A 19,462-nucleotide genomic window follows, 5' to 3' on the forward strand; every position below is an offset into this window, starting at 1 on the left:
TTAAAATAGAGCTTGGGTTTCCCAGTGATCTTATATAAAAGTAGAAATGGTTATTCATAAGTGTGTTTAATGTAGGGCTTTGCCAATCGACTAATGTTGAACTTGACTCAGAGAGAAAAAGAGTTTCAGGGGTTGCCCATGCCCATGACGTGATCGTGACCGTGGCTGCGTCACCAAAAAAAAAAAAAAAGAGCGCCGAAGATCAATGGGTTCGCATGGTTTTTTCACAGCTCGTCTCGGTTTCGGTTTCGGTTTCAGTTTCATTTGTATTGTTTCGGTTGCATTCGGTTTCCGATTCTCAAACTGGGGGTTGGACCGGCCTGGACTGGACTTGGACTTGGGGCTTCGAGGTTCGCGGTTCGCGGTTCGAGCTTGGGGGGCTTGGTTAAAGCCCGCCGCTCGCCGGCAAATCAGTTCTGCTCCGATCGCGCCACTGCGCACTACGTGTCGCCGCTCATATACTCAGTTTCTGTTTTTCAGTTTCTGTTTCTGTTTCTGTTTTCAGATATTCTGATATTCAGATATTCAAATAATCAGATATTCAGATATCTGCGACATTTCGTCGAGTGAGTTTACGATGCGCTCTTAATCTCCATCACACAATATATATATATATTTATTCACTTAAACACACTCAACGATGACAAATGTTTGACAGAAAGTACACAGAAAGTACAAATGAAATTTGAATATTTTAATGCCATATCCGTCCGAATCGATCGTATTTTTTTCTCGTGTGCAGTGTGCAGTGTGTGTGAAGTGTCTGTAGTTAAGTCGAGGCAACAAATGCAACAATAAAATGCAATTAAGCTGCTCAAATCAACAATAAATTGAATTAAACCGCGTCAACTGCGCTTAACAACTTCAACAACGAGCTGAACGAAATGTGGGTGAGAAGAGTTTAGGGGCTCCATCACTCCGGTTTCTTCTCCGCTTCTCTCCGGTGACATTTTGACTTCCAGTGTGGTCGATTAATATTATGTATATTTAATATACATTCGAACCATCCACCACCCCCTTTAACTAATTAATGGCGAACCGCTGGCCGGCATTTGCATACTTTGATGCAATTAATCCGCTGTGATCTTTCATGTTTTCACTATTTTCGCTCGGCTTATTCAATTTTATTTTCAATTTATTTTTGCCTTTTATTTTTTTTTCTTCTCTCTGGTCTAGTCTGTTCGGCGAGCGATTTAATTAACATTTGAATAGTGTTGTTGTTGTTGCCTGGTAAATATGAAATTAAAGTGCTATTAACTATTATTTTTTGTGCGCTGTGTGCGTTGAACTTGCGGCAAAAAAGGGATTTCCGTTTTCGAAAGAGACTCCGCTCGATTATTCTCCGTCCGGCCAATGTGTTTGCATCTTAATGAGGATAAATTTGTTATGGCCGTTCCCCTTGTTGTAGTTTTGGTTATTGTTTTTGTTATTGTTGTTTTAAGCTGTTGTTTTAGTTGTTGTGGGCGGCCAAAAAGGGGGCGTGACTTATTGGCCATGCATTACGCCATGTTAATTGAAACTTGTCGCTTGGCTAGTTGATTATGCATACTGAATATTAATTGGACCATGGCCATGTCCTGTGTATGAGAAACAGCGAACTGGATGTGTTGTTGTTTTTTGGGGGAGGGCGAAGTTCCTAAACACAATTTGAGATCATCGGGATTGTTGGCTTATCGATCGACGTTGCGAATGTTCATTGAACCTTTGAGCTGCCCGCATTTGAAACGAGTTGTTTGCGATTTATCTAATTTTTTGGTAAGGGTATATCAGCTCGGGAAAGTATTTTGTAGTTCTTAGTGGTTTTAAAAACGTCTGCATCGTAGATAAAACATTAATCTGTTCTCAAGGTAGTGCATATGAATCTGTTAAGTAAATACCTTTTTATTTGTTCTAGTATAAGCAAGCAATTATTAAATTAAAATACTTTCTAACTGCTAGTCTTTGTAACATTTCATCATCAAAATAATTATGATTTAGGGTTTAGCAAATATAACTGCTATATTGCAATTTGTAAGGGCAAAATTAGCACATTGTAATTACAGTACTTGCGTTTCTATTTATTCGACAGCATTTGGCATAATAACATATTTCAAATATTTGTAAATTAATAGGTTGGGGCACTGTTGTAGTTGTGATCACCTTGACGAATTGTATGCCTAATAAATCAATTATTTTAAACGAAACAGGTATACAAAATTTGTATTAATCAGTTGAGGGAAACTAGTAATGTATATAGCATGGTGATTAAATGTATGATACATTTTTTTGTTAATTGAAACAAATTTCAGTTTAGTTCTTAAACTGATTTCCATTATTTACGATCTTTCATGTACGCGTAATTTGCATATTTACATATGTATCTTATAAAATAAAAAGTGAGGAATAGAGTATTTGAAAGTTACTTTTAATAAACTTTGTTAGTCCCTTTCTCGTTCTGTGTTATTTTTTTAAATTTACATAACATGGAAATTACCTGATGAACTTTACATTTCCCAATGAATTGGTTTTTTGACTTTGAGATTTGATTTTTAATAGTATTTGTGTGTGTTTTTGCTCCCCCTTCTCTTTTATTCACTTTCTTTCTCTGACTTTGGTTCTGTTTATGTTTTTGTTTTTGTTTCAGTTTCGTTTTCAGTGAAAAGAGGCGCTAAAATGTAAATTCAAACGGAGAAAGAACAGTAAATTGAGTAGTACGCGATAAGAACTTTCGACTGTCGACTTCAATGACTATGTTTTGGCATCAAAATGTAGATCAACCGGCGGATCAGGAGAACAAACAGCAAAGTAATGCAGGTCCCATGAAGAGACTGAACATTAGCTTTAATGTGAAGATCGCGGTGAATGTGAACACCAAGATGACCACCACCCACATAAACCAACCGGCATCCAATGTACATTCCCAATCCGCCGTACCCAGCAAAATCGTGGTCCATCAGCAGAGCAGCACCTTCGATCTTCGCCAGCAATTGGCCCGTTTGGGTCGCCAGTTGACCAGCGGTCAGGATGGTCACGGTGGCATATCCACGGTGCTGATCGTCAACCTCCTGCTGCTCATTCTCCTCTCAATCTGCTGCGATGTCTGCCGATCGCACAACTACTCGGTGCATCAGAGTCCGGAACCCGGCATGAAGGACCAAATGGGCCTGTTGCGGCCCAAACTGGACAGCGATGTGGTGGAGAAGGTGGCCATCTGGCACAAGCACGCCGCAGCAGCACCGCCGAGCATCGTAGAGGGAATTGCCATCAGCAGTAGGGCACAGTCATCCGTAGCTCCAGTTTCGGATCCGAATCCGAATCCCCCAGAGGAGCATCATGGAGTCGACGAGCGGGTGGTCCTCGAACGAGTCACTCGTGACTGCGTCCAGCGATGCATCGTTGAGGTGAGTATTTATAAGCTATTATGACTAATTTTTAAGTTATTTAACTAACCCAAAGAAAAGTTGTTTATAAAACTAAACAAAAATACAATAAAAAAAAGAAGTGTCAGTATCAATTAGTTACTCACAGGTGAACAAAAACGTTTAATTTTAACCATTTAACAATGTGTAATTGTAAAACGGTAGTTTTTTTTCTTGCATGCAAACATATCGAAGTGAAATGCCCAGTATTAAGAACAAATGGAATTTCATCAAAACGAGTATCATTTTTTTCCATGTTTTTTATGTGAGGGACAGATTTTGTCAGGTTGTTCAGTCCAAAAATTTTGACAATTTTGTTAAATTGTTAATGTGCATTTTTGATCATTTCAAATATGTTTGTTACTTACAAATGTTTTATATTTGAGTTGTTATATTTATTTTTGCAGTGACTTAATTTAATTTTCTTTATTCTATATCTTTGTCTTCTTTAAGTCAATCTATTTCAATCAGAAGTGAGAGTTTTTAGAGTAAACAGAATAGATTTACGTTTAAAAAACTTTATCTCTGTTATTTATCAATACATTTTCTTATCTTTTCTAGTTATTAATAGAATATCTTTTTCCCTGATAGTGTTTTTTCAAACATTCATAACATTAGAGTCGACAACCTCTTTTATAATTATAATTTAGTAATAGCAACAATTTTTGAAATGAATATATTTTAAATTCTTTTGATATTAATTATCCATTTTTTTTGCCATATCCCAGGCGGTTTTTGTGATGTATTATTATGCTTATTGCGTGGCAGTGTCAAAATATGTGACATTTGCACAAAATATGAAACAAAAAAATGCAATGCCTCAGGGCTACTCCATCGTCCATCCATCATTTGTCAGCAAAGAAAGCGACACTTGGAGTACGTAATGTTTTCCTCTAGTTTTGCATATGTCAACGATATAATCAGAAAACAATCTGAACAAGTGCAATGCGGCGAAATCACGTGGCCCACAGCAAAAAATATGTAAAAATAAAAAAGGTCAACTCTTTTCAGACATTCACTGGCCAGATTATTCAGTTGGGTTGAATGAATTTCCCGAGCATTCACATTCAGTGGCCGTTAATCGCTCACTTACACGCGCTGCAACGGCTAATTAAATGATATGTATAATTGAAGATCGTCAAGTCGGTGATTGCGTGGTTGTGGATGTGGATGTGGATTTGGATTTGGATCCATCCCACGATGTGGATGTGGATGTAAATGTGGATGAAATGCCATGCCAGAGCTGACATTTCAATTTGCCACCAACTCGCTCACCAGATCGGGATTAGAATCTTTCTCATTATTTGGGTTACCTCAGCTCCTCGGCTTTATTGCAATTTGCATTCTGAGTGGGCGTGTGTTTAACTGGCATTTGTGCGATGTCGCCTGTTTGTACAGCGACACCATGGCAGCCGATATTTAATTTAGTTCAATTCTATATTTCACTCATTTCCCTCTTAAATAAACATTTATTATTAATGCGCTTCTGGTTGAATCCTTTGGAGAGCTTAATTAAAAAGCTTAATAATGCATGTTCGTGTTCATGTTTTAATTGCAGCTGGTTGATGTGTTTAACTATATGCGGTGTTAAATACAAGTGCAACTTTATACTCTTAAATTATGCACATAATTACAAATGCTTTGGGCTTCCCAAACGTGATTTAATCGTCTGAATTCTTTGTTAAATTAATGATTGAAGTTTATTATTTATTTTCCATCGTTCCTTCAGATTTACTAAAGATAGATATGTATTACGTTCCTTGCGTTAAATTATTCATTTTATTTCTAATTATACATTCTGTTTGCCATTGTCCACTATTTACAGAAAACTTCAGACCCATTTTATTTATTTTTATTTTATTATACATACGCTTCAAGTATTATAATTTGAAATTAATGCGTACCATTCTTGTAACTTAATATGAAAAATTAAAATAAACCACAAGCGATTTTCTGTTTGGAATCATATTTTGAGGCGCGTGATTATTTTCGGTCGTTGAAAAGTTAATGCGTATAAATATTAAGAGGGATAGGCAATCATATCAAACTATATGTTTATAAATACTGACTTCAAATATATCGCTGTGGGTATCTTAAATAATTTTTAATTGAATATTAATATATTATTATTATTATATTAAAATCAGGTGATAAACAAGGGATGATTTTTGTACATAAAAAAACATGGGGTTTCAGATAGTAATTACATCAAGTTCCGCAGTATTTCGATTCATTTACTGAAATGCACGAGTATGCGCTAATGTGCATGGCAGTGAGTCGGCATTTCTGCATCCATATATTTCCCAGTGCAAATGTACGAAATGTACGGACAGTAATTACTATATTATCGGAGAGTGTGTAATAGGAGTAGGCTGCATGGTAATCTGTTTCTCGGCTTGCACTTCATTCATTAGCAAAGCGCCATTTTAGTAATCTGCAATTCGACACTCGAGTTACACCAGCCCATCGCCAATTAAAATTAATGATAACTGAACGATATCTGGGATTCCTAGTAATTTGCTGGCAACAATATGGGAACGGATTGAACCTCAAGCTTACAGCTTTTAAATATACAAATATTTATTTGTTCACTTTCCAACATCACATCTTGCATTTATTTTTTTTTAAGTTTCACTGATTTAATTATACATTTAAACAAATATTGTAAGAACAATTTGCTGTTAAGGTAACAATTCTATTATCTTTTATGCATTTTATATTAAATAAAATATTAAATCACTTTTAAGTTTGCATATTTGTGCCAAGCTCAACTTCAAATTACAAACTGAGTTCTTAGTCCAAATTTTAATTAAGATTTCGAGTTGTATCTATAACTCCAACTAATCATTTTTGCTGGTCACTCTTCTCTGGACTAAACTAGACGAAACCTCAACACTCATCCGGTAACTGGATTTCGTATAACCTAGAAAGCCAATGCGAACAAAAGAAATTTTATTAAGATGTTTTGCCTTGCTGAATTCGAGAGTGAGCAAAATGTTTAGTCAATTTATGTGTAGGGGTATATGTAGTAGGTAGTCCTACAATTGAGGCCCAATTAATAAGAACGACAAAATTTGAGCAAACTTTGTAACTTGTTGGTGAGCAGATTTATTGAAAATGAATAATGCTAAATATTATATATCTTTTTGTAATCAATTAGCATCTATTTAGTTGTTTTCGTTCTCGCAAATTCTTCAAATTTATTTTTAATTATTGATCCTTGATTTGTCTTTGTTTTAAAATAAACTAAAGCTTTTAAAATTATTGGGGGACGCATATAGTTTGAAATTAACCAATATTAAACTTTTCTTATTTTCGTAAAAACACTTTTCAAAGTTATTTTCCCATATTTTAACAGTAATTTTTAAGGGATACTGAAAAATGAAAAAATGAATTGTGTTCAAAAAATAATGAAAAGTTTTTTTGAAAATAATGGATTGGTTCGGTAAGGAAAAGTGCAGCCTTGAGGTGGTTTAGTTTTGAAGCCCTTAACAGACTTATTGAAATTATCATTTATTTGCGAATATTCACTATACTATAATTTTAAGCGATGCTGTGTGTGCCCGCCTGTTCATCAGCGCACAAGTGTAATTTCTTTGGCTTGCTTTTCCAGAGCCTGATGGCAGCAACAACAATGGCACAATAATGGTGTCAATAACACACCAACCCAGTCTGGTGGCCTTACCCCCCGCCCCGCCCTCTTTTCAGTGTGTGTGTGTTTGTGTGGGTAGGTTTCCGAGTTAATGTAATAGAAATTGTACAACAAAAGATGAGCAATGACGACATGAAAACCCCCAATGCCAATTAGTCTCGAGCAGTGGTGCATTCAGGATTTGATTGTAAGGGGGGTTTTTGTTTTTATTAAAATGATTAGTTACATATTTTTAGAATACCACTGTTTTCTATCGCTTTTTATCCCAAAAGGGGGTCTTAAGCCCCCGCTCCCCCAATTCATTTTAGATCCGCTCATGGTCTCAAGCTTTCCCTCTTTTCTTTTCTGTGCAGAACGAGAGAATTCTCGTTCTCAAGAGTTATTTCTGTTTGTGAAAAAAGCCAATCAAGCTAAATTAATATTATATTACGTAGAATTCTAAATTAAATTGACGCGTGTGCGAAAAAAAAAGGAAAGTACAAGCACCAGAAAAATACTTTTCGTGTGTGTGTGTGCATGTGTGTTTTTGGTTGAATGCGGGAAATCCGTGTGCGTGAGGGAAAATCCCTTGGTAATTGCTAGTCCATTTAGCAAGCCAAGCCGAAGCAACACAATTAACAAAGTTGGCCATTTAAGGAGTTTGTAATTGGTGCACGGGGCAGCTCCAAATGCGCTAAATTGTACTTTAAGTGCTTGCTTTCTCGTTTGGGGGAACAACTCAACGGATTGTGCACTTTGTGGGCCAAAGCTTAAGTAGAGATTAGTTTTCTCTCACACGAAACACACGAAATTTAAACAATACACTTAATGGAATTTTAATTATAAATCTTGTAAAATCAGTTTACTTTAATAATGTTTTCGATGCCTTCTTATTGCACTTTTTGATTTCCTGAGAATGGTAATAGTTATTAAAATTTAATTTTAATTGTATTATAATTAAGTTTACACGTATATTTGTAGCGCTAGTCATGTTGAATTTGTTGATACAAACTTATTTAAACAGACATAGATTTAAAACCATTACTAAATAAAATTATTTAAACTTTTAATACATAAATAATGGTTCAATAAGATCATTTTAATTGAGAATTTTATTAAAAGGCTACAAAAAAATAACTTAGATAAACAAATAAGAATAAATTGTATGAAGAAACATCATAGCTTAAATTAGCAAAAACTAAAATGTAGCATTAAACTTTCTGCGTTTAAGATTTGTAGATTATAGTTTCTCTGAAGTTTTTAAATCAGTTTCAATATTGTAAGATTGTTCATTGTCTCAATTCTTATTTGGCGGCCACAAAAATGTTTTCTGTTCCAGTTTGTTAACTTTAGAATGCTTTTTTTTAATGGTTTCTTAGGCCAGTTTGTTTTTTAATGTCTTGCGAATAGTTGTTTTTTCATTCCAACTATCATCTTCGAGTTTTGCTTAGTTGACCCCGTTTTGAGCCGGTGCGTTTAACCCTTGGCAGGCCAAAGTCAAGGGTATGCAAATAGATTTCGGCTCTCAAGAGATCTCCATGGCTCACGTGGCAAACTTGTTTCTATCAAATTTATGCAGCATCAGCGGTTCTCGGAAATCTTATGTCAATGCAAAAAATAAAAACAATATATACATAGATAGATATGTATATGTATATGTAAACAAAGCACATTTAATCAAGAGTATATTTCTATGTTTATGTTATGCGCGAAGTCCGAAGTCTTTCCCTGCTCCCCAATGATAATTGATCGAAATAATTGAGCCATTGGCATTGGCACAGAATTCGCATTTATATTGTCATTGCTATTGTTATAAATGTGGTCTCATTCGGCAGTGTTTTCCCATACAAACTTGCCGCAACTTCCGTTCCCAAGGGCCCAAAATAAATAAAAACTCGAAACTAATTGGCTTTCACATTTTTGATTTTTTTCAGGAGGATCTGTTTCTGGACGAGTATGGGATACAGTGCGAGAAGGCGGACAACAGCGACAAGTGCTACAAAACACGGGTAAGTCAGAGACTTCAGGGAGCCAGTGGTGAAATGGGATATGGGATATGTGGTGTGGTCGTTGTGGGGTAACCCGACACCTCTTTTCTCGCTCCGGGCTAACCACTTCTGTTAGCAGTACACTCAGAACATTCAGGGTCAATTGGACACGAACTCAAAGTGCATTATCCGCTGCCAGTCGTTCTCCCTCTCCAGACCACTGAGGAAGCCACCGAACAGGAGCTTCAGGGGCTCCCTACGGATGGTCTCTGCCCTGGTCCTCGGCTCCTTGTCCGTCCGTTTCTGCAGCGGATTACTTGCCTGCATCATGCAGGTCATGACTGGACTATCCAGTCGGGCCAATTCACACTTTACGATCAATTTTACCAGCTGCTTGCATTGCTACTGAGCTGTAGTCTAGTAAAAAAATGAATTTGTACTTTAGTTAGATGTGTAACGTTAGACTTTTAAGTAACTGACTTATGGCGCTCGGATTGAAAAACATATTAGCGTAGTTATCAGGAAGTTTTTGTTGCCTTTGCGGTGGCTTTTCTATTTTTCTATTTCATGGTAGCTAAAATATTCAACAAAACAATGCCTTTAGAACTTTGTTTCTGGGATACTTTGAATATGAAGTTTATATAAAAAATGAATAGATTAAGTGAAATATACAAACTTAAGGATAAATAATATTGAGATGCCTTAATCTTTGCAACCCAGAATTGTATTTTACTCTATCATGATTCCAAAAAATAGAAATAAATGAACAACAATAGGTACAGTAGATACTGTATCCACCATGACGTTGGACATTAATTATTTTTGCATTTTTATGTAAACATGGCTTTTAGAATGAACTCAGCTTAATAGCAGAGGAAACTTTTTCATTGTTAAAAATTTAATAGCGTCTGTTTATTACAGTTTGCTATAAATGTATGTAGCTATATTTGTTGCTCTTAATTTGTGGCATTTACGGAATAGTAGACATGTTATCTATATTGAACAATGCTCAATGTGTTATTCATTAAGAACAAGTGGCCTACACTTACAAGTGGAATCCGTTTTGTTTCGCATGAAAATAAAAATCGAGTTATAATTATAACAAATTTATATTTGTGCATTATTTTTGTATATCAGAAAATGTTTTAAATCTTAAATCGGTCTGTGAGATTTTTTTCATTTTATAAATAAATAAATTATTGATTGCCTTGTATTCTTGACTGCATTCTTATACATTTTTGATAGACCCTGTTTGTTTGATGTTTTTCTTAAATTAAATATTCTTTCAATTATAACTCAAAAAATGTCTTCCTTCACCAAAGCAATAATTAAATGAATTGAATTCAAACAGATTGAAAACGTATATATTTTGTTCCGTTTTCACAGTGCACCAAGGGCTGTGCCCAGTGGTATCGCGCCCTCAAGGAGCTGGAGTCCTGCCAGGAGGCCTGCGTAAGTAGCCCATCCAGTCGTAATCCCTTCACCCATCATCTCCGTCTCCACCAAAGATCACCCCTATCGCTGACCCCGTTGTTTCCCCCTTTTAACCCGTTGTCGTCCGCAGTTGTCGCTGCAGTTCTACCCGTTCGACATGCCCTGCATCTCGTCCTGTGAGATGGCCCAGCGGGACTACTGGCATTTGCAGCGACTGGCCATCAGCCACCTGGTGGAGCGGACGCAGCCGCAGCTGGAGCGGGCTCCGCGGGCGGACGGCCAGGCCACGCCGCTCACCATCCGCTGGGCAATGCATTTCCCGGAGCAGTACCTGGCCAGCCGACCCTTCAACATCCAGTACCAGTACGTGGACCACCACGGCGAGGAGCAGGACCTCGAGCAGGACGATCAGGATCTCTCGCAGGATGCACCAGTGGCTAGTGCCTGGTTCAACCTGGCGGACTACGACTGCGATGAGTACTACGTCTGCGAGATACTGGAGTCCCTCATACCCTACACCCAGTACAGGGTAAGTTGTAAATGGAGTTACCTTGAAATCATATACAGCCTATATATAAGCCACTCATCTGCAGTGTTAGGGGGCATACCTAGGTACACTTTTTTTCCTTATACCTTGATATCATATACAACTTCTATACAAGCCACTCATCTGCAGTGTTGGGGTGTACCTAGGTACATTTTTTAGTACCTTATACCTCACCTAGCTAAATTCTTAGCTTGATACCACTAAATTCAATTTATATTATTTTCGCCACCATATGCTAAAATAAAATATGAAAATTTCACTGCAACTTAAAGATTCGTTAATTGAAATGATATGCGAGTTATAGTTGTGTTGTTTTTTTTTACGTGTTTCTACAACCAGAATTGCCAAAGCGTTTAAAATATGTTATAATTATAAAACTGCAACTTCGAGAAGAACCTATTGACCTCAAAATGATAAATAAAAAATAAAAGTAAAAAAAGTAATTCAAAAATGTTTTTTTTTTCTGTTTCAAACTTTAGGTAAGGAACATAGATACTTATACAAACAAGAAGGAAAGCAAACTTCGGCAAGCCGAAGTTCATATACCCTTGCAGCTATTGCATCAATTAAATACTTTTGAAAACATTTAAATTATGATTTACTTGAGTATGTGCTAAAAAAAAACATTGAAACTATGATGATTTGCAGCTCAATTATTAGATAGTAATTTATATATTTTTATTATTTCTATGGGAGCTATATGCTATAGACGTCCGATTTTGATAAAATTTATACCATAATTCTGAAATAATTAAACATTGCTATATGTCGAAGAACTAAACAAAAAATTAAAAAACAGAAAAGTTATAATTTTTTTTCATTTATTTTTCCGATTGTTCCTATGGGAGCTGTATGCTATAGTCGTCCGATTTTGATGAAGTTAAAACCGTAATTCTGAAATATTAAACCATTACTATATCTCGAAGAACTAAACAAAAAATTAAAAAACAGCAAAGTTATAATTTTTTTTCATTTATTTTTCCGATTGTTCCTATGGGAGCTATATGCTATAGTCGTCCGATTTTGATGAAATTTAAACCGTAAATCGGAAATATTTTACCATTACTATATGTCGAAGAACTAAACAAAAAATTAACAAAACAGCAAAGTTATAATTTTTTTTCATTTATTTTTTCCGATTGTTCCTATGGGAGCTATATGCTATAGTCGTCCGATCCGGCTCGTTCCGACTTATATACTACCTGCAATAGAAAGACAACTTTTGGGAAAGTTTCATGCAGATAGCTTTAAAACTGAGAGACTAGTTTGCATATAAACGGACGGACAGACGGACAGACGGACGGACAGACGGACGGACAGACGGACATGGCTAGATCGACTCTACGAGAGATGCTGATCAAGAATATATATACTTTATAGGGTCGGAAACGTCTCCTTCACTGCGTTGCAAACTTCTGACTGAAATTATAATACCCTCTGCAAGGGTATAAAAATGGTGTATCCTTAAATTTTTAGTACTTATTTTCGCAACTAATAAATAAAATATAGCCTAAATGTTTATTGTTATAATTTTTTTAATAATTCTAAAAAAATTAATATTTTAATACAAAGAAAAAGTGATTGTAGAGGGAAAGCCCTTGATTTGCATTTATTGACCTAAGCCCAAAAAATATACACCTTTTGATGTGACACAAAATTAAATCTTTAAATTACAATATTTAAGCAGAAAAGGTGATTGGAAAAATGACGATCATAATTTACTAATGGAGAAGCTTTGTTTAATATCATTTCGTTTGCAGTTCCGTTTCGAGCTGCCTTTTGGCGAGAACTCTGACGAGGTGCTCTACTCCCCGGCCACGCCCGCCTACCAAACGCCCCCCGAGGGCGCGCCCATCTCGGCCCCGGTCATCGAGCACTTGTTGGGCCTGGACGACTCCCACGTGGCAGTCCATTGGCATCCGGGTCGATTCACCAATGGACCCCTCGAAGGATACCGCCTGAGCTTGAGATCCTCCCAAGGAAACCTCACAGCTGAGCAGGTAAGCCATCTATTATTTTATAAATTTATGAAGGAATTTCCCGAATATAGGCAAAAAATAACATTTACGCTGTTGAGATATATAAATAAAATTGTAATGTCAAAAAATAAATATCTAACCATTGAATTCAAAGTTGTATATTTAATATCCAAAATAAATATGAAAACATAATATTAAATACAATGCATATTAAACTGCATTATTAAATATTAAAATGTTTTAATTAATTTTGAGTATATTAAATTTCAAATTGTTCCTATTTGATTTGAATTCATATCATTTGAGTTCAATATGGCTTAAATTTAGATAACATTTTCAGATATTAAAACTAATTCCGTAAATAGTCAATGATAAAATTAAGATATTTTCATATTTAAAATAACTAAATTTTAATTGTTTTCTTTTTTACCAGTGTAAAAGAATTAGTACACAAATGTTCTGAAATTCCCTACTTTCAGCTGGTTCCTGCGGGACGAGGTAGCCTAGTCTTCTCCCAGCTGCAATCGGGCACCAATTACACGCTGGAACTGGCGATGATCAACAAACAGGGCGAGGGTCCACTGGCCACGGGGTTTGTGGAAACGCATGCCTCCCCAAGTGATAGACCTGTAAAGGATCTGACTGGGGGTGTCCTGCTGGCAGGACGAAGGGCTGTCATGTGGCAGTCCCTGGAACCGGGCGGCGAGAGCTCGATGATCTATCAGTCCCAGGAGGAACTGGCTGATGTGGCCTGGTCACAGCGAGATCAGCAGTTGTGGCTGCTAAACGTCCATGGGGAATTGAGCAGGTAACGAGCATCAATGTTATAAAGCTTTTATATACACCCAGAGAAAAACCAAGTATTAAAATGAAACATTAAAATATTTGAATGTAACATTGTTTTTCAAAATATAAACTTACTTAAGTTAAACTAAAAACATGATCATGTAATTATTAACATATTTAATTGGTTTATTAAATAGAAAAATTGTAGATTTAATTTTTTTTTAATTTAAAACTACATTATTTCATACTTAAAAAAAAATGAATGGGGCTAAATCAGTACTGAAAATATTTAATTCAAAGTGAAAGTATTTGCAATTATCATGATTTTTTCGGTGGGCGAAAAATTAAAAAAAATTTAATATTTAATATAACTAAAAGCTTCAAATCAAAATATATTTAAATTGATTGCAAAATATTTGGATTAACTACGTTTTTTTACCAGGGTTCATAGCTGAGATAATGAAACAATTATTGCTTGGATTCTTGCTTTTAAAATTCTGCAAAAACCAGCCATAAAAACACCATTTGGATTTTGTAATATTTTTTCACAAAATATTCAATATATTAACATATTATATTGGAGAAAAATTTGACTTGTAGGAATTTATATTGTAAATTATTCTCTTACCAATCAAATTGATTATAAAATCTTTAGGTTGATCTAAAGCGATTTCTCAGTCAAAGAAACAAAATACTTTGTGTTTTAATACCAGTTGGATTTTTATGAAAAAATAACTAAGCGCAGTATGTCGATCCTATTTCGCTTTGAGCTACACAAGCATATTTGCTAGAACGGAAATTGTTCTCGTAGAAATTTCTCTTATAACTTGAAGTAAACAAACAGTATTCGCTATGTACGACGACGCTGTGGAGCCCATGGATGTGGATGATCCAGAGGATCTGAAGGCCCAAGTCGACGCACTGCATAGCAACAATCCGATACGATGCATTTTTTTGTGGCCATTAGTGAGCATACCGTATTACCCCAATTATTTCAAGACTCTCGAGGATGACAACCCAGGACTGGATACCAGCAAGTGGTGTGTCATAAGCATGATACCGTGGCAGTTCACTCCACTCGATAACAATTGCATCCTTAGCGACGACTTTGATATCTATGCCAAAGTGGATGTGGAGAGCGCAGAGTTTATCCTTAAAAACTCCTGTCAGCTTCGATACCAGGGCTATTACCTAACGGTTAAATTAGACCTGGATTAATAGGGATACTGGACGCTAAAGATGTTACAAAATTGTACAGAGGGCAAGATGGTTTCAGTTCAAATCGTTATCAACTTACACAATATTTCGGCGTTCTTATTATTAAAGGTTAAATAAATGTTAGCTAATAAATATAAAATTCTTATAACTGGGGAAATTCGAGTGACTTGTTAAAGTCTTGGCTACACTGGTACAGAAAACGTAGTAAATGCAAGTTTTTTTATTAAATTTAAATATTTGTCGCTTGTATTTTGATTTATTGCGGTTTTTAGTTATATTAAGTATGAAAATTGTAATTTTGCATTAAATTTTTCATTTGACTATTTTTAGAATTGATTTTAATATTTAAAAAATGTAATATTTTTCACGTCAATTAATATGCCTTTTACTTAAGAAATTAAACATTTATTATACATTTTTTGATTAAATAGCCATAACATAAAGGGGAATTCTGCTTTATAAATTTGAAAAAAAATTATTCTGTATGCATATTTTGAAAGTTTAGGCTTTCAAAATTATGATCATAAACGGATTTTTCAAAATTATAATTACTCTCGTAGAGTAAATTTGTAACTTGTTTTTTTCTCGAAATTTTGTTATGTTTTTTCTTTTAGTTTTTTTTTAATATATTCTTAAAATGTAAATAAAAAAAAATAAAATTTTTAATTTTCCAAAAATTCAGGCTTTTTGAAGTTTTGAAATTATTTAATGGTTAAGAACATTAATTTTGTAATTTAATTCAATTTAGTAATGTGTATTGTCTTAAATCCCAATCGCAGCCTAAAATTTGACTCGGGACAGATGGTGAGTCCGGTGCAAAAGCTGACGCTGGACCTGGCCAACATCTCCAGTGGCCAGTGGATGACGCCCCGCAGACTGAGCTTCGACTGGCTGCGCCAACGACTCTACCTGGCCGTGGAATCGCTGGACCCCAGTCAAGCCAAAACCAAATGGCAGTTCATCAGCACGAATTTGGCGGGCGGAGCGGTGGAAGTTGCGGTTGAGGGTGAATCCCTCGATCTGCCGGTCGAGCAGCTGGAAGTGGATGCCCTGAATGGCTGGCTCTTCTGGCGGGACGAGGAGGCCCTGTGGCGTGAGGACCTGCATGGCCGGATGCGCCATCGCCTGGTGAGGATCAGGCAGCCGGGCTGGTTCGTGGTGCAGCCACTACACTTCCTCATCCGCCTGATGTTGCCGCACGACGCTAAGTGCCTGCAGCTGAGCTACGATGGTGGGTTCAGGCAGCACTTGCCCCTGCCCCAGCATCCCGATGGCTCCGCAGCTGCCTGGCAGACCTTTGCCCTGGTGGATCACTCGCTGCTTCTGCCCTCGGCCAGCCAGCTGTTGCTGGTGGCCGAGGAGGAGTCACAGGAGGCTCAGGCCTCAGTGAGTGCCACGTGGCCGCTGAGGCAACTGCCCGACTGCTGGGCAGCCATACTCCTCGATCCCCGAGGCCAGCCACTGACCCTGGGCGGAGGCCGGCCCCACACCCTCAAGGCGCTGCTGGGCGCCCAGGCGGCCAAGATCTCGTGGCGGGAACCCGCTCGCAATCCCTACCAATCGCAGGACGCCGCTCGCAGCTGGAGCTATGAGCTGGAGGTGCTGGACGTGGCCAGCCAAAGTGCCTTCAGCATACGCAACATTCGGGGACCCTTCTTCGGGCTGCAGCGCCTGCAGCCGGACAATCTCTACCAGCTGCGGGTGCGTGCCATGCCGAGTGGAGTGGAAATGGATGGGGAACCGGGCGAATGGACGGCTCCCCTGGCTGCCCGCACCTGGCCCCTCGGACCACATCGTCTGAGCTGGCTGAGTGGGCGAGGAGGACCCATGCGCACCACCAACGAACTGGGCGAGGGACTGGAGGTGCTGCAGGAGCAGCAACTGGAGCCATCAGCCGGACCCCTGACCAGGGTCAACGAGAGCCTGGCCTACTACGTGAGTGGCGGGGGTCGGCTGCACTGCATCAACCTGGTGCACGGCCAGGGGGGATGTCCGCTGGCGGAGCCAGTGCAGCATGTGGGCGCCGTTGCCTACGATTGGCGGGGCGGTGGGATCTACTGGACGGATCTGGCCAGGAAGTGTGTGGTGCGCATGGACCCCTGGTCGGGCAGTCGCCAACTGTTGCCCATCTTCGAGGCCCGCTCCCTGGCCCTGGACCCGCGCCAGGGTCACCTGTACTATGCCACCGGGTCGCATCTCTTGCGGCATGGTGGCACGCCCGAGGAGGCGGTCACCTACTATCGCGTCAACGGACTGGAGGGCAGCATTTCATCCTTCCTGCTGGACACCCAGCTGGATCAGCTCTACTGGCTGGTCAGCGGAGCTGCCGCCCTGCGTCTCTATCGTGCTCCGTTGAGCCCGGCTGGCGGGGATTCGCTGCAGTTGCTCCACCAGATGGGGTCTGGCCTTCAGGCTGTGCCGCTGAGTCTGCAGCTGCTGCGTCCCCTGGGCGCCCTCCTCTGGCTGGAGGGGAGTGGCAGGCGGGCACGCTTAGTCCGCCTCACTGCCCCCCAAGATGTAATGGAGCTGCCGACGCCGGCCGAAGCCTCGCCAGCCTCTGCCCTCCAGTTGCTCGATGGGCTGGTTGTGCCGCCTCCAGACGAGGGTGTCGTACCCCAACCCGTCGCCCCGGACAGCATACGCCTGGACGATGGCCACTGGGATGACTTCCATGTGCGCTGGCAGCCCTCGACGGCGTCGGGGAATCACAGTGTCTCCTATCGCCTGCTCCTGGAGTTTGGCCAACGCATACAGACCCTGGATCTGAGCACTCCCTATGCCCGATTGACCCAACTGCCGCAGGCCCAGCTGCGTCTGAAGATCACCATTACGCCGCGCACCGCCTGGCGCAGTGGTGCCACCACCAGGGTGCAGCTCACCACCCCGCCGGCGGCTCCGACGCAGCCGCGTCGCCTGAGGGTCTTTGTGGAGCGCCTGTCCACGGCCCTGCAGGAGGAGGCCAATGTGAGTGCCCTGCTCCGCTGGGATGCCCCGGATCAGGGTCAGGAGGTGCTGGTGCCGGTGCCGGTGCAGGCCCTCGAGTACCACATCAGCTGCTGGCTGGGCACCGAACTACACGCGGAGCTGCGTCTCAACCAGAGCGCCCTGGAGGCGCGAGTGGAGCGGCTGCAGCCGGACCACACCTATCACTTTCAGGTGGAGGCGCGGGTGGCGGCCACTGGAGCGGCTGCGGGGGCAGCCAGCCATGCCCTGCATGTGGCGCCCGAGGTGCAGGCAGTGCCACGCCTACTCTACGCCAATGCCGAGTTCATTGGCCAACTGGATCTGGACACGCGGAGTCGCCGCCGTTTGGTGCACACGGCCAGTCCGGTGGAGCATTTGGTCGGCATCGAGGGGGAGCAGCGTCTGCTGTGGGTCAACGAGCATGTGGAGCTGCTGACCCATGTCCCCGGCTCGGCTCCCGCCAAGCTGGCCCGCATGCGGGCCGAGGTGCTGGCCCTCACCGTCGACTGGGTGCAGCGCATCGTCTACTGGGCCGAACTGGATGGCAGTGGCACCGCACAGGCGGCTGTGATCCATCGTTTGGATCTGTGCCACTTCGAGGGCCGCATCCTGCAGGGTCGGCGTGTGTGGAGCACGGCCAGGGGTCGTCTGTTGCGCGATCTGGTGGCCCTGCCCCAGGCACGCACTCTCCTCTGGCTGGAGTACGACCAGGGTGCACCGCGCAACGGCTCCCTCAGGGGCCGGAATCTAACCGATGGCACCGCCCTGCAGTTGCACACGGTGCAGCCACTCAGCCGGCTGTATGCCGGCAGCCTGGAGCCCGGCGCCGAGACGCTCAACCTGGTGGATCACCAGGGCAAACTGTGCGTCTACGATGTGGCCCGCCAGCTGTGCACGGCCAGCGCCCTGCGGGCCCAGCTCAGTCTGCTGGGCGAGGACGCCGCGGCGGGGCAGCTGGCCCAGGATTCGGGCTACCTGTATGCCCTCAGGAACGGGAGCATACGCGCCTACGGACGACGGCGCCAGCAGCTGGAGTATATGGTCGAACTGGAGCCGGACGAAGTGCGTCTGCTGCAGGCCCACAATTATCAGGCATATCCGGCCAAAAAGTGCCTAATCCTGCCGCCGGCTGGGGCATCTCCACCAGACGAGCCCCTCTGCGAGGAGCGGCAATGTCTGCTGCACTTGCCATTGGCTAAGGGCGACGAGGATTGCACACTGCCCGTGCCCGGGGTGCGGTATCAATTGAATCTCACATTGGCCAGGGAGGAGGAGGGGTCCCCGGGGGAGGAGCCCCTGTTCCAGTGGCTGCTCAGTGCCGGGGATGACCTAAACATCACCGAACTCCAGCCCTTCACCCGGTATCGTTTGAAGGGCAGCCTCAGCAGCTACTACCAAAGGAGGCTGGGACTGGCCAATCTGGTTATGCCACCGCTGGAGCTGACCACCGCCTCGGCCACGCCCTCCGCCCCCCGCAACTTCAGCGTCCGTGTGCTGAGTCCGCGCGAACTGGAGGT

General features: G+C 41.1%; 1 protein-coding gene across 2 annotated transcripts in view; it reads left to right on the plus strand.

Moving 5' to 3' along the window:
* Positions 1-147: 147 nt before the first annotated feature.
* Positions 148-19,462, plus strand: part of LOC128265731 (protein sevenless) — a 23,800-nt gene continuing 4,485 nt past the window's right edge. The window contains exons 1-8 of one of the 2 annotated variants that reach the window (XM_053001932.1): positions 148-566; positions 2,624-3,380; positions 8,964-9,038; positions 10,404-10,469; positions 10,582-10,980; positions 12,759-12,998; positions 13,457-13,785; positions 15,761-19,462. The exon at positions 15,761-19,462 is cut by the window's right edge and continues 1,049 nt beyond it. In XM_053001932.1, the coding sequence (XP_052857892.1) occupies positions 2,724-3,380; positions 8,964-9,038; positions 10,404-10,469; positions 10,582-10,980; positions 12,759-12,998; positions 13,457-13,785; positions 15,761-19,462 (5,468 nt within the window). In that variant the 5' untranslated portion in view covers positions 148-566; positions 2,624-2,723. Of the gene's footprint in view, positions 567-867; positions 887-2,623; positions 3,381-8,963; positions 9,039-10,403; positions 10,470-10,581; positions 10,981-12,758; positions 12,999-13,456; positions 13,786-15,760 lie in introns of those variants that run through there. The other variant, XM_053001933.1, reaches the window with a different exon arrangement.

The sequence above is a fragment of the Drosophila gunungcola genome, unplaced genomic scaffold (assembly GCF_025200985.1).
Source record: "Drosophila gunungcola strain Sukarami unplaced genomic scaffold, Dgunungcola_SK_2 000148F, whole genome shotgun sequence".
Lineage (NCBI taxonomy): Eukaryota > Metazoa > Arthropoda > Insecta > Diptera > Drosophilidae > Drosophila > Drosophila gunungcola.